This window comes from Phymastichus coffea, unplaced genomic scaffold, assembly GCF_024137745.1.
Source record: "Phymastichus coffea isolate CEN01 unplaced genomic scaffold, Cenicafe_Pcof_1.1 PCOF00016, whole genome shotgun sequence".
Lineage (NCBI taxonomy): Eukaryota > Metazoa > Arthropoda > Insecta > Hymenoptera > Eulophidae > Phymastichus > Phymastichus coffea.
The window spans coordinates 3,369,037-3,382,295 of NW_026706827.1; the positions used below are offsets into that span (position 1 = coordinate 3,369,037).

At 45.0% G+C, this 13,259-nt stretch overlaps 1 protein-coding gene across 2 annotated transcripts in view; it reads left to right on the forward strand.

Annotated features, from left to right (window-relative positions):
• The window catches only part of LOC131675062 (NEDD8-activating enzyme E1 catalytic subunit), a 353,933-nt gene extending 350,344 nt beyond the window's left edge, over window positions 1-3,589 (forward strand). Inside the window, exon 5 of one of the 2 annotated variants that reach the window (XR_009302985.1) lies at window positions 3,080-3,206. Coding sequence is in view for 1 of the 2 variants with exons in the window: in XM_058953895.1 (XP_058809878.1) it covers window positions 3,080-3,448 (369 nt within the window). In the remaining variant the exon portion in view is untranslated. Of the gene's footprint in view, window positions 1-3,079 lie in introns of both variants that reach the window. The other variant, XM_058953895.1, reaches the window with a different exon arrangement.
• Window positions 3,590-13,259: the final 9,670 nt, after the last annotated feature.

A 13,259-nucleotide genomic window follows, 5' to 3' on the forward strand; every position in this document is an offset into this window, starting at 1 on the left:
AGAATTATTTCACAATTTTTCGATACAATTTTTAAATTTTCAATTTCGTAACTATTCGAAAATTCAAAAATTTTTCCGAATCATTCTGAAAAAATTTGAGGATATTCCTTGATCAATTCTAAGATTTTGTTTTTAGAAAATTTCTACAAAAATGCTTGGTTTTCGAGTAAAAAAATTATGAAATTGAAAAAAAAATTTTTTCATACTGGACGCCATTTTGTTTACCCAAGCAATTGTCATGTTCGGGTAACCTTACTAATATTTACTTCAGACATCTAGGCCGCGATCTGAAGGGGTTTGGAGCATATAAAAACATGTTAAGCGATTGAAAATTCGATTAAAAAAAAAATTTAGCCGAAAAATTCAGCTTTTTTTATTTATTTTCGATCTTTTTATGGTAAAGCTTCCTTGGCGGGACTTTTAACCTACACCATTCGAAAGATCACCCTTAAAAACATAAGGAACAGTGGTTCCCGAAATTTTGGCTTTCAAATTCGTTACGTGATACTAATTTGAATTCAGCTTTCGAAAAACCGTCCTGTGAGCGTTAATGGGTTAAATGCAGTTCATGGCGTATCTGCCTTTATGTTTGCAACTGTTTACAATTGAGTAAATGAATTTATACGTGGCCGTACATTTACTGCAGATGAACATCCTTCAGGTCGTCCTGTAGACGTGAGCAATCCAGAAATGATCAATATAATCCACGACATGGTGTTGAGTGATCGAAGAATGAAATTACGCAAAATATTTGAAGCCACAGGGGTTTCAAAAGGTAGTCATTTTGATTTTGCATGAGAAATTGAACATGAGAAAAATTTTGGCAAGATGGGTGCCGCATTCGCTCTCAGTCGAGAACAGACACAGTCGAGTGGTGGACGTTGATGCCTTCTTAGCGCGCATCCACCGTAATCTAGACGACTTTCTGCGTCGATTTTTAACTGTAGACAAAACGTGGATAGGAGGTCTGTCCGGAAAGAATCGGGCCTACGTGTTCGAGTGACCTCCGGAAAGAATCTTCGCGCCATAGTGTTCGAGCGACCTCTACCGGACAGAAACGTCAACAGTAAAGCCTTACGAATCTATTGATTACTTACTGACACTTGCCGGGCGTATAGTTCATGCACACCGTGTCTTTGTTTACAGTGCCTTTTTCGCGTTCATTGGATTTTGATATTGTCAAAAATGACTGAAAAACAAGATCAACGAATTTGCATCAAATGTTGCTTTCAACTCGGAAAAACGAGTTCGGAAACTATTGAAATGATGCAAAAGGCCTTCAGAAGCGAGTGTATGAGCAAAACACGAATAAAAGAGTGGTATAAACGGTTCAAGGATGGTCGCACTTCTGTCGATAGTGATTCTCGTTCAGGCCGACTTTCGACGACAAAAACCGCAGATAATATTGAGCGGGTGCGACTTGCAATCGAACAAGATCGTCGTATGGCTGTGCGAGAACTAGAAGAAGACCTTGGGATATCAAAAACTATCATTTCAGAAATTTTAACCGAAAATTTAGGAATGAAATGCGTGTGTGCGAAATTCATCCCAAAATTGCTCACAGCAGAGCAGAAGAACATTCGCTTAGAAATCGCTCTCGACAATCTGGAAATGGTCAATAATGATGATAATGTGCTTAGAAAAGTTATTACAGGTGATGAATCATGGGTTGATGGTTATGATCCTGAAACAAAACAACAATCTTCACAGTGGAAGCATTCTGAATCGCCAAGATCAAAAAAAAGCACGTCAAAGTCGGAGCAATGTTAAGTCAATGTTGATTGTTTTTTTCGATTGTGAAGGAGTTGTACATCACGAATATGCACCAACAAGTCAGACAATCAATAAAGAATACTACGTTCCACTCGAAGGACACCGATTCGATGACAAAACACTGGTTGAAAACAATGCGACGAGTGTACTTACGGCTATTCCTAAAAGTGAGTTCCAGGACTGTTTTGAAAAGTGGAAACATCGATGGAACCGTGTTATTCAATCAAGTGGGGATTACTTTGAAGGATGCCACCCACCAGATGATAAAGAATAACGCTAGCACGAAAATATAAAGGTAGGCCTGATACTTTCTGGACAGACCTCGTAAACCACTACACTCTTGAGACGAAGGAATAGTCAAAACAGTGGATTGTGAATAGTGAATCAGCTCCGAAGAAAGCGAAGACAGTGAAATTGGCCAGCAATGTTATGGCCACTGTTTTTTGGGATGAACATGGAATTATCTTCGTCGACTATTTAGAAAAAGGACAAATAATCACCAGAAAGTATTATGCGTCGTTATTGGACCGGTTAAGCGAGAAAATAAAGGAAAAACGGCCTCATTTGAACAAAAAAGAAATTGTTTCATAAAAACAATGCACACTTGCTTAGTTTCAATGGCTAAAATTAAGGAATTGAAGTACGAATTAGTAGATTATCTACCGTATTCACCAGATTTGGCCCCTAATGACTTTTTTTTATTCCCAAACCTAAAAAATACTTGCTGGACAACGATTCTTCTCGAACAAGGAGGTTATAACAGAAACAAATAGCTATTTTGAGGAACTTCTAAAATTATTTTTTTCTGATGGCTTAAAAAAACTTGAAGGACACCTGGAAAAGTGTATCGAGCTAAAAGGAGATTATATTGAAAAATAAAAAAAAATCTACCAAAAAAGAAATTATTTTTCTATCTTTTTCTAAGGATTTATTGACCCACCCCCCACCCCTGTATTATCTGCAAAGCTCATGCCTACCAATACGGGTTGTAAATCTGCTAAATTCGCGTCCGCAAAGTTATTGTTGGTAATATAACGACTCAGTCGAACTGTAGAGCACTTCAATATACACTTTCAAAAGTGGCAAACATGAAAAGTCTCATATTGTTTTAATCCTTTTTTTTGCGAACCAACTGTTTTTGAATTTCTAGCTGAGTCATTATGTAAAATCTGATAATTTTGTAAACTGTATACATAATTTTTAAATTAATTTACTTAATAGAAAAATAAATATTATTTATATATAAATTGTTGTTATGATTCATCTACGGTTTATTAATTCCTACTATTACTTTATTTCTTTTTAGGTATTTACAGATACGGATGGAATTTATTCCTATACTTATGAAGCAGAAAAAAATGATCATTGTATTTCCTGCAGTCAAATAATACGGCAGATCAAAATTAAAAATCTAGATATCAAGTTGAAAGATTTAATTGATATATTATGTTCCCAAAAAGAGATACGATTAAAAAATCCAGCCATTACAACTATGATTGCCGGCAAAACAAAAACTTTATACATTCCAGGTATTCCAAGCATCGAAGAAAAAACTAAAAAGAATTTAACAAAAACATTATCCGAACTTGGTTTAGAAGTAAATTCAGAAATAATTATAGCAGATATAACAACACCTAATGCGATCACTTTCCAAATAAATGTATTGGAGCATTGAAGCCAATTCTATTGTTACAAATATTTGAAGTAGAGTGAACAATAATTATTATTTAAATTGAAACTACATTCAAAAATAAAAATAATATAAATAGTATAATCACATAGTCACTCTAATATTCATATTTTATGTACTTTGAAAATTTATAATAAATCACTATAGTATTTACGACAAGTAATTATTTATCCACCCCGAACGTAAGCGGCATTTTGCTTTCAAGTCGAGTTTTCTATATCAATATGAGTCGTTGTGAAAATACAAACATTTTATTCCCAGAGTTGTAACATACGAGGTTTGTCAAAAAAAATTTTTCTTTTGTTAGTTTGTAATCTGGTTTGCTGCCATATTTTTCTTAGTTTTTTTCTAATTTTATTAGATACTGTTTTAAAAATAGTGAAATTTACTTTTTGGTTTATTGAGTATATAAGAGTTGTATTTTCAATGACTTTATAAATGTTATTATTTAGGTTTTCAATTACAATATCGATATTTTGCTTTTTTTTTAATGATATATACCATTAAAAATCCTATTTAATTTTTTTAATACATAGGAGGTCATTACTTCAAAGTTTGTTTTAATTGCTGAGTTTCAGTAAATAATAATTGAGAGATTATCTGAAGTTGAATCAAGGCTGTTAGGTGTTTAAGACATAATCCTTTAATGATTGCGAAATCTAATAGGATCAGTAGTTTATTTATATCAGAGAGCTAGATAGTATGTCTACTTGTTGATATTGATATTGTTTTCTGTTTGCATGACTAATTGTAAGTGACAAGGCTACAGCGAGTTCGCTGGCTTTGTGCGCGGCATTCTCCTTGCGCAAACACAGCGATCGAGCATGAATTGTGAGGTGTACATGCTTGTGTCGTTGTAGGGCTAGGAAAAGGGAGAGTTGTAGCTGGTGGAACAACGCCGTAAACGAGAGAGAGAGAAAGAGAACTAACTACCTAGGTTTTGGTTTGAGAAGAGTGGGAAAGGAGCGGAACGCGCGGCGACCAAGAACCTGAGGAGCAACGAGGTGATTTGATTGCAGAGAGGCGCGAGTCGAGTATTAAAAAGGCTTCTTATTTACAAAGAGGATAAGCTCATCAGTACTAATAACAACGAGGTTGACCATCAATCGCCAACAGCGCTACAATGTCGACGACTGATCTATTGTCCATCCCCGGGATACTTACAAGGAAGAGATACTTGCCCAACGACTCCGATTTTTCTGAAACTTGACAGAGGGGTAGAATTTTTTAAAATATTTGACACCTATTTTTTTTATGTGTGGAATTCATATTTAAAGGGTGAAAACCCCTCTTAAAGTTCACCCCCTAATCCCGCTTTTAATCAATGTCTCAAGGTTGAATCAACATTTCTTACGAAATCTAACGCCTACTTATTTCTTTTAAAAAGACAAGTATTTGGATAAAGTTTAGTAGCCCGAACGCTCATATGTAAGTATGTCTAGGGGGAAAATCACCCTTAAAACTCACCCCCGAAATACATTTTTTTAATATCTCGAGATTTCATCAGATTATTCAGGATAAAATCTATGCCTGTTTTTTTCTTATAAAAAAATGAGTATTTAAACAGAAATTAGTGATACAAATATGTTCAAGGGGTGAGAACCACCCTTAACACCCCAAAAACCAATTTTTTTAATATTTCGAGATTGGATCGGAATTTTTTGATAAAATCCACGCCAGTTTACTTCTTATAAAATAGTAAATATTCAAAAATAGTTTATGGACTCAAATATGTCCAGGGGGTGAGAATTGCCCTCAAATATATTGTTCTCAAATATATTCACTCATGTAAAAATTAGTTATTTTCCCATGAAAAAATTAGAATATATTTTAGAACCTAATTATTACATGTTCAATGATATCGCAACACAAAAAAATGTTTGTCCTTAATGATATCTATGTAGATAGTGATAAGCTAAAAAAACATTGTCAAGCTAATACGAAATATTTATGAAGTAAACAAGAAATATTTTTGATTGAGTATAATCTGTTTTCGGTGATTCTGTATATTGGTCTGAACGAAACGTGGAAATAAATAAAGAAATTTAATAAAAATATTAAATAACAAGCTTAATTTTTAAAAATACAGTGAAAATAGAAGCATTGTTAATAAGTAAGTAAAATAATAATTTTAACAATATAAAATATCCCCTTATAAAATAGTGATGGAAGCCATATTGAAGCATTTTATTCGTGACCTGATTGGCCCAAATGAAAAAAACCGCGGGAATTTAAATTGTTTTTAGTTGATTTTTTATTTCAGATTTAATTTAATTTGTTTTTAGCAAAAAAATAAAATATAAAAAATATAATCTTTCATTCATCATTTATAATCACAATGTAGTTCATTGTTTATCAGTCTTATCCCGTATAAAAAAGTGATGGATGCCACGTTGAAGCATATAGTGATCTGATGGCTGAGATATAATTGCGTGATATACTTAAGTGGCGGAAAATAAGCATATAGGTGTGGTTTTGAGTTGAGATTTTACTAATAAAAATTCAAATCATCATAATTTATCATACGGATAATTTTGAAGATAAGGAAGTAAAAAAGTAGACTGTAATATTATTTATACACACATAATATGAAATTAACAATTAAGAAATCGTTTCATACAAATAATATAGGTTGAAATTGCTCTAAATATTTTCTATTAATAATCGAAAATTTGGTTTTTGAATGTGTAAAATAAAAGTTGTAATGTTGCAATCTTTATTCAAAAAGTAGAATAAAAGTTTAATAATAAATTAACCGGTTGAGAAAAAAATATTATAAGATGCAACGATTACCGAAAATCGTTCGACTCGCGTAGGTTAATAAGCGGCTGAGCGGAATAGCGGCGATCGGTACGAGAGAGAGAGAGGGCGCGTAGGGGCAATGTCCGGGAGGGGAGAGCTCGGTAGCCAGTATGACTGTGTTACTCAGTCCGGTGAGATCGTCTCTACGTTTTGTGCGCCAAAGAACTGGACATTGTTTATCGCCAAGTGAGATCCAGGGAGCAAGGGTTAGTGGAAGTGAGTGGAGTGCGGAGTGTGCGTGCGCAGCCACAGCAGCAACAACCACAGCAGCAACAACCACAGCAACAACAACCTCAGCAGCAACACCAACAGCAACAGCAATAACAGCGGCAGTGCAGCGAGCAGGGGAGCAGCGAATCTGCGACTCGCGTATCGGATACGGTTGGCCACCGTATCCTCAACTATCTCGCGGTAGGTGCACCATTTCCGATTTTGTTGTTGTCGTGCGATTCCGCGCAGCGTGCGCGAAGAAATAATTTATAGCGTGCGGGTGGTTAGTTCGCGTCGATCGCGATTTTCTCTCTCTCTCTCACCTAGCGTATTGTCAATTGTATTTGCGTGCGCAAGACTCTCGGCGAATCCCCCGTGTATTAAATTCACTCGAATAAAGCGTTTAACTGAGATTCTTAATCGAGTCATTGTTTAGTCTATCCCTTGTCCGGAGGTCGCGTTTGTTTACATTCGGTTCGAATTAGCCGGTAGTCTGGCACGGACCGCGTGGAGATAGCTAGAGGCGCATTGCAAGTCAAGTTTCAAGCAGCGGCCACAGGAGCGCTGCTAGGCAAGAGCGATAGCGCCGCCAAGTGGCGAGTTGGGGAACCCAACTCGGATTGGCGAGGAGACTCTGCGCAGGCGCACTCACGGACAAGGTAGGTTGATGTGCTTCGAGCACATAGATAACTAGGCGTCGTTTAGCCATCAAATAGGTACATTCTAGGGAAATTATAGGTTAAACGGCAGCCTGTTACATGGCGCCCAACAAATATTAGGACTCACACACAAGGGGAGTCAATTTGCACAAAAAGAGAGAGAGACAGTTGCGCGCGTGCGTATTAAGGTGCGAGCGGGTAAAATAACGCATCGCTCGTTCGGCACGTACTCTGCGGTAGGGAAAAGACGCCTCTCCGACCCAATAACACCTGCTTTTGTAAGCCGAGAGCACACTAACCTCAATTGGGGTGTGTGTAGGGTTAGATTTACTAACCCGGTGGAGCTAGCAAACAGTTAATCTCCACCTATAGGCAGGTAGTTGCGATTGGAAGTTCGTACTTCCTTAGGGTACGCGGCACCTGCACACACCCACGAGCCCCGTGGATTGTTGCCTTGTGAGTTAAGGCGTAGAGGAATAGTTGCCGTAAAAATCGCAACACCCCGCTCGCGCCTTAGGCGATAGGAGGCGGTAGTGGTCGACTAGGTAAATTAACCTCAACCGTCAACTACGCCCCAGCATAAGCGATATGGAGGATACCGCCGACGCGATAACCCGGTGGGCATCGGAGCTGCCTTCGACACAGCTGGATAGATACCTGACGCAACTGGAGTTGCGTACAGACGGTCCCAAGCTGATGCAGGCAGTTCGACTAGCGTATTGGTTGTTAGGCGAATATATCGACCTGGACTTCCAAGGAGCGGCGTTGGATAGGGAGGCGGCGCAACGAAGACGAAGAAGCCGAGAGAGGTGGCTCGAGATCAGGCGACAAGAAATAGAGGCAGCTGATGCCGAAGACCTTGTCGCCCACCCGCTCATGCTGCTAGAGAGGGACGAAGCAGTAGAGGCGAACTTGACGCGGACCCTCGCGGTCTTCGACAACATTGAGGAAGACAGTCGGAGCGAAAGGGGGGAGCGAGAGCCCGTCGAGGAAGGGAGGATCGGCGTGGATAGAGGGCCTTCGGAAGGGGTTAGTAGTGAGCGCCAGGGCTCCACTGGATTGCCAGATAGGCGAAGAGCTCGACGCTTCGAAAATGAGGAGCTACAGCCTCAAGAAGAAGAAGAGGAACGGTGCGTGACAGAGCGATTAAAAGAAGAAATCGAGCGCAACCGTGTCGGGATCAACCGCATACTCGAGATGCTGGAAAGGCACGACCAGGTATGCGCGCGGTGGAGCGACCAGGTGACCACCCTGCAGGTGGAAGTCCAGCAGCTGAGGAGCAGGGACCCCACCAATCGACGAACGGTCATACCCGAGCGGCCCAGGAGAACCGTGGACTTCCAGTCCACGTATACGTGCCACTACGACCCAGGGGTGCCAGGAAGTACCCCGGAAGCCCAGAGGTCGACCCCTGGCGAACCTCGGGAGGCTCCCCAAAGGCAGGCGCCTTTACGGACGGAGCAGCCGCTACGCAGAGGACCAAGAGACGCCGACATAGGGGAAGAGCAGGCGATCCCTGAAGGATCCGCCTGGTATGACGCCAATGCGGCGTCAGGGTACTACGCGACTCGGGATGCGGGCAGGATAGTCCGTGGATGGAAGCTGCGATACTCAGGTACGGCTTCAGAGTGCGTGGACACCTTCCTGTCAAGACTGGAGGATCTACGCGCGGGCTCCGGGCTAACGGACGGCGAAATCTTGTGCTCGGTATCAGAGCTCCTCGAAGGTGTTGCGAGGACCTGGTACGAGCTTAACAAGTTTAAGTGGAGAAGTTACGTCGATGTCGTGGCTGGTGCTCGACGTTGGTTTGGGTCGAGTGAGTTGCAGCAACAAAGCCCAAGCCCGATACCAGGAGAAAGGAGAGCTGGTACGAGAATATGCCTGTCACCTCTTCTTCATGCTAGCCCAACTACGCCCGCCGTTACCAGAGCAGCGGCAATTAGATTTGCTATACGCAAATCTCCTGCCCGCTATCCGTATGCAGCTCAGGAGGAACGCGTTCTCCAACGTGGACGAATTCCACGCCCGGGCGACCGAAATCGAGACCGCTTTGCGGGACGACGAGCGCCCGAGGACCAGGCTGGAGCCTACGTCCACGTTATACCCCGAGCACATGGGGGTGTCAGCAAAGGCACCACCGCCCCGGGCAGGACCCCGAACGGCGGCCATGTCCAATAAACCTCGGGGTAGGGAACAGCTGCAACCCGAGTCACCGGTCAAAATCCAGGCCAGGAGACCCGAGGACCGGTCCACAATCGCCGCAACGCAGGCGACAGATCGCATTGAAGATCTGTCGTCGCAAATTACGACATTGCGACGCGGAATGGACCGGTACTTTAAGGAGAGGAAGGCTAACTCTCCCAAGCGGCCGAGGGGTCGGCCGCAAGAAAAGGGGAGGAATAAACCCCCCCCCCCCCCGGGTCTCCTGGCCAGCGACGAGAGGGTCAGTGGAGAAAAATAGATTACTCCCAACTGATTAAGTGCTCGTCTTGCGGCAAGCTGGGCTTCACCAGGAGGTACTGCCCGGATTGCAACAAGGGAAACGGGCAGGGAAACGGAGGACGGAGGTACCCTCCGCGTCCCCAGTAAAGGTGACCTCTCGTCGCGGGTCGCTTGATCGTGGCATGGGCCCGTCAGCGACCCCAGGGTTCAGGAAGATCTCGCCAGGGATATCGGACCCTACGAGACCTGGCAGTGCGGTGGCGTTGGAAGCGACAGCGACCGAGCAGATGCCTGATCTGGGTAACCGGGCATTTTGTATTCTCGAAGGGTACGGAGGACGAATCCAGGTGGTGGAGCAGGGGTATGAATGGGTCGGAGAGGAGACCGTCAGACCCAAAAGCTCCAGGAGACCACCTGACGCTCCAGAGGATACGCCTGCGACCCAGAAACCAGCGGGTGAGAGCACGTCGACGCGAGTAGCGGCGACCCAAGGCAAGAGGAGCCGTGAAAGCCTCCGGACCATGGAGGAAAAAGGGACGGAGAAAACTCCCCGCAGGTATAATCCCGAGGATAAGACCAGATGGTGGCTTCAGGTGGAGATAGGTGCCTACAAGTTGAGGGCACTCTACGATACCGGGGCCTCATCGACGGTAATGAGTCAACTCGGGCTTAGATTGGCATCGGACATGGGGCTGGGCCTGGACGTGACGCGTGCGGGAGAAGCAAAGCTCGCCGACGGTCGCCCATGTTCCATCTTGGGTCATGTGATTTTCCCCTTCACGGTAGGGGGAATCACGAAAGACGTAAGGGTCGCTATAACGCCACTGCTGTCTGATGACTGCTATGTGGGCGCGAATTTTGTGAGGGAATTCAGCGCCAACCTGAACCCTGACACGGACCAGCTGTACTTGGCGAAAGCCAAAGTGGCGGTACCGTTGGAAGTGGCAAGCGTCACTGGTACGTCGTGCCTCGCACCCGTAGGCCTGGTAGAAGCCACGGAAGCACAGCGTCAAGAAGTGGCTAGCCTCGTCGACGGATTAATTCCAGACGGAGGCGAGTGTTTAGGCTGTGCTGTGGGGGTCGAGCATGAGATAGACATCGGAGACGCTCGACCCTGTAAACAAAAATACTACCCGGTCTCCGACAGGGTGCGAGACGAAATGCACGCGCTGGTTAAGGCCATGCTGGACAACGACGTCATTGAACCAGCAACCAGTGGGTGGTCAAGTCCAGTGGTAATGGTGAAGAAGGCAGATGGCAAATATCGGTTCTGCGTAAATTACCAGAAGGTAAACGCGGTGACCAAGCCGGACGCCTATCCATTGCCCTTCATGAGCGACATCCTGCGAAGGATCAGGGATGCTAAGTTCATCTCGACATTGGACTTGAGTAGCGCGTACCACCAGATACCTCTTAAAAAGGAGTCGCGCTCCATTACGGCGTTCACAGTCCCTGGCCTGGGGCATTTTCAGTTCAAGAGAATGCCCTTCGGATTGTCCTACGCCGGCGCGACCTTCCAGAGGTTGATGGACAAAGTGATTGGCCCGGATTTAGATCCTTTCGCTTTTGGTTACCTCGACGACGTGATTATTATCTCGCCGTCCTTTGAGGAGCATAAGCGACACCTGGGATTGGTTTTACAACGGATTCTGGGTGCGGGCCTCACTGTGAATAAGACCAAAAGCCACTTCTGTAAGTCGGAAGTCAAGTACCTGGGGGTCCTTGTGAACCGTGAAGGAGTAAGGCCGGATTCGGAGAAGATCAAGCCTATTATGGAGTACCCAGCACCACGGACCATCAAGCAGGTGAAGCGATTTATGGGGATGATGTCGTGGTATCGTCGCTTTATACCCGACTTCGCGACAATCGCTGAGCCGATAAACCGCCTGACGAAGAAGAGCATCCCGTTTGCTTGGCAGCAGGAACAGGAGCAGGCTTTCGACAGGTTACGAGACGCGATGGTCTCGGCACCAATCTTGCAGTCGCCAGATCCCAGCGCACAGTTCGTATTACAAACGGACGCGAGCGATAGTGGGATAGGCGCGGTGTTGACGCAAGAAATCGATGGACAGGAACGCGTAATTGAGTACGCTAGTCGCTCCCTAAACAGTGCGGAAAGGAACTATACAGTCTCCGAACGAGAGTGCCTGGCTGTAGTGTGGGCTATCGGGAAGTTCCGACCTTATGTTGAGGGGCACCACTTCAAAGTCATCACCGATCATAGTTGCCTTAGGTGGCTCCACAGTATGAGGAATCCTACAGGAAGGCTAGCGCGTTGGGCGTTAGCACTGCAAGGACATGTTTTCGATATAGAGTATCGAAAGGGAGACCTCAACGTGGTGCCAGACGCTTTATCTAGGGCCTATGAGCAGGGGGTGGTAGAAGTGGGTGCCATGACTCATCAAGCGGAAACTGCCGATGCCTGGTACCTTCAAAAATACAGAGAAGTATGCCAGGATCCACATTCTCAGCCTACCTGGAAGGTGGTTGGAGGGAGATTGTATCACTACAATCCGACTGAGGAGAGCGAAGGGTCCATCGACAATGAGGAAGCCTGGAAGCTAGTGGTTCCTGCCGAGAAGAGGCATCAGGTACTCGAGGAGGTACATGATGCGCCAGCAGCGGGACACCAGGGGAGAGAACGAACATTCTCCCGGGCTAGGCACCTGTATTTCTGGCCAAAGATGTACGAGCAGGTCAGAGAGTACGTTAAGAGTTGCCCGGTATGTCAGCAGTGCAAGGCGGAACAGAGGCCGCCTTGCGGGCTGATGGGTCGTCGAGAGGTCTCGCGACCCTGGCAGGTGGTGGCCAGTGATATTACTGGTCCTTTCCCAAAGAGCTCGAGAGGGTTTGAGTATATTTTGGTCTTCTTAGACCTGTTCACTCGGTGGGTGAAGTGTGTACCCGTACGCAAGGCCAATGGAAGGACCATCGGGCGGGAATTGCATGAGAGGGTGGTGACCAGGTTCGGCGCGCCTGAGATATTTCTTTCGGACAACGGGACCGAATTTAAAAATCAGGAGGTTGATGCCTACTTGTTGAGGAACGGCATCCGGCGCGCCCTTACTCCAGTTTACCACCCACAAGCAAACCCTACAGAGCGAGTGAACAAAACCCTCAAGGCCATGCTCATGTCGTACGTGGAGCGGGACCATAAGAGCTGGGATGAGCACCTGCCAGAGTTCAACTTCGCGTTGAACTCGGCAACTCATAGCGCGACAGGTTATAGCCCGGCTATGCTATTCTTCGGTAGACAGCCCCCCCCCCCTCGACCTTTAGGAGAGCCCAGGATCAGTTAGCTCGGGAAGCTTCTGAGGGCCAAGAACTGACCGAATGGGGTGAGCACATGCGCCAATTACCCAACTTATGGGAACGCGCTGGCTCTAAGTCCAGGGAGGAGGCGGACCGTCAGGCGGTATACTACAACCGGAGAAGACGCCAGGCCGACTTTAGGGTTGGGGACTGGGTGTGGAAGCGGAACCGTATCTTGTCTTCCGCAGCTCAGGGCGTTTCGGCGAAGTTGGCGCCGAAGTATGCTGGTCCATATGTCATAGAGGAGGTATGTGGGACTAATACCTACCGCCTCGGTAACCAGCAGGAAGAGTTGCCCGAGCTGATCCACGCCAAGGATCTCAAGCCCTATTTCGGCCCATTCTCGGACCAGGACGACGAGGAACCGGGAG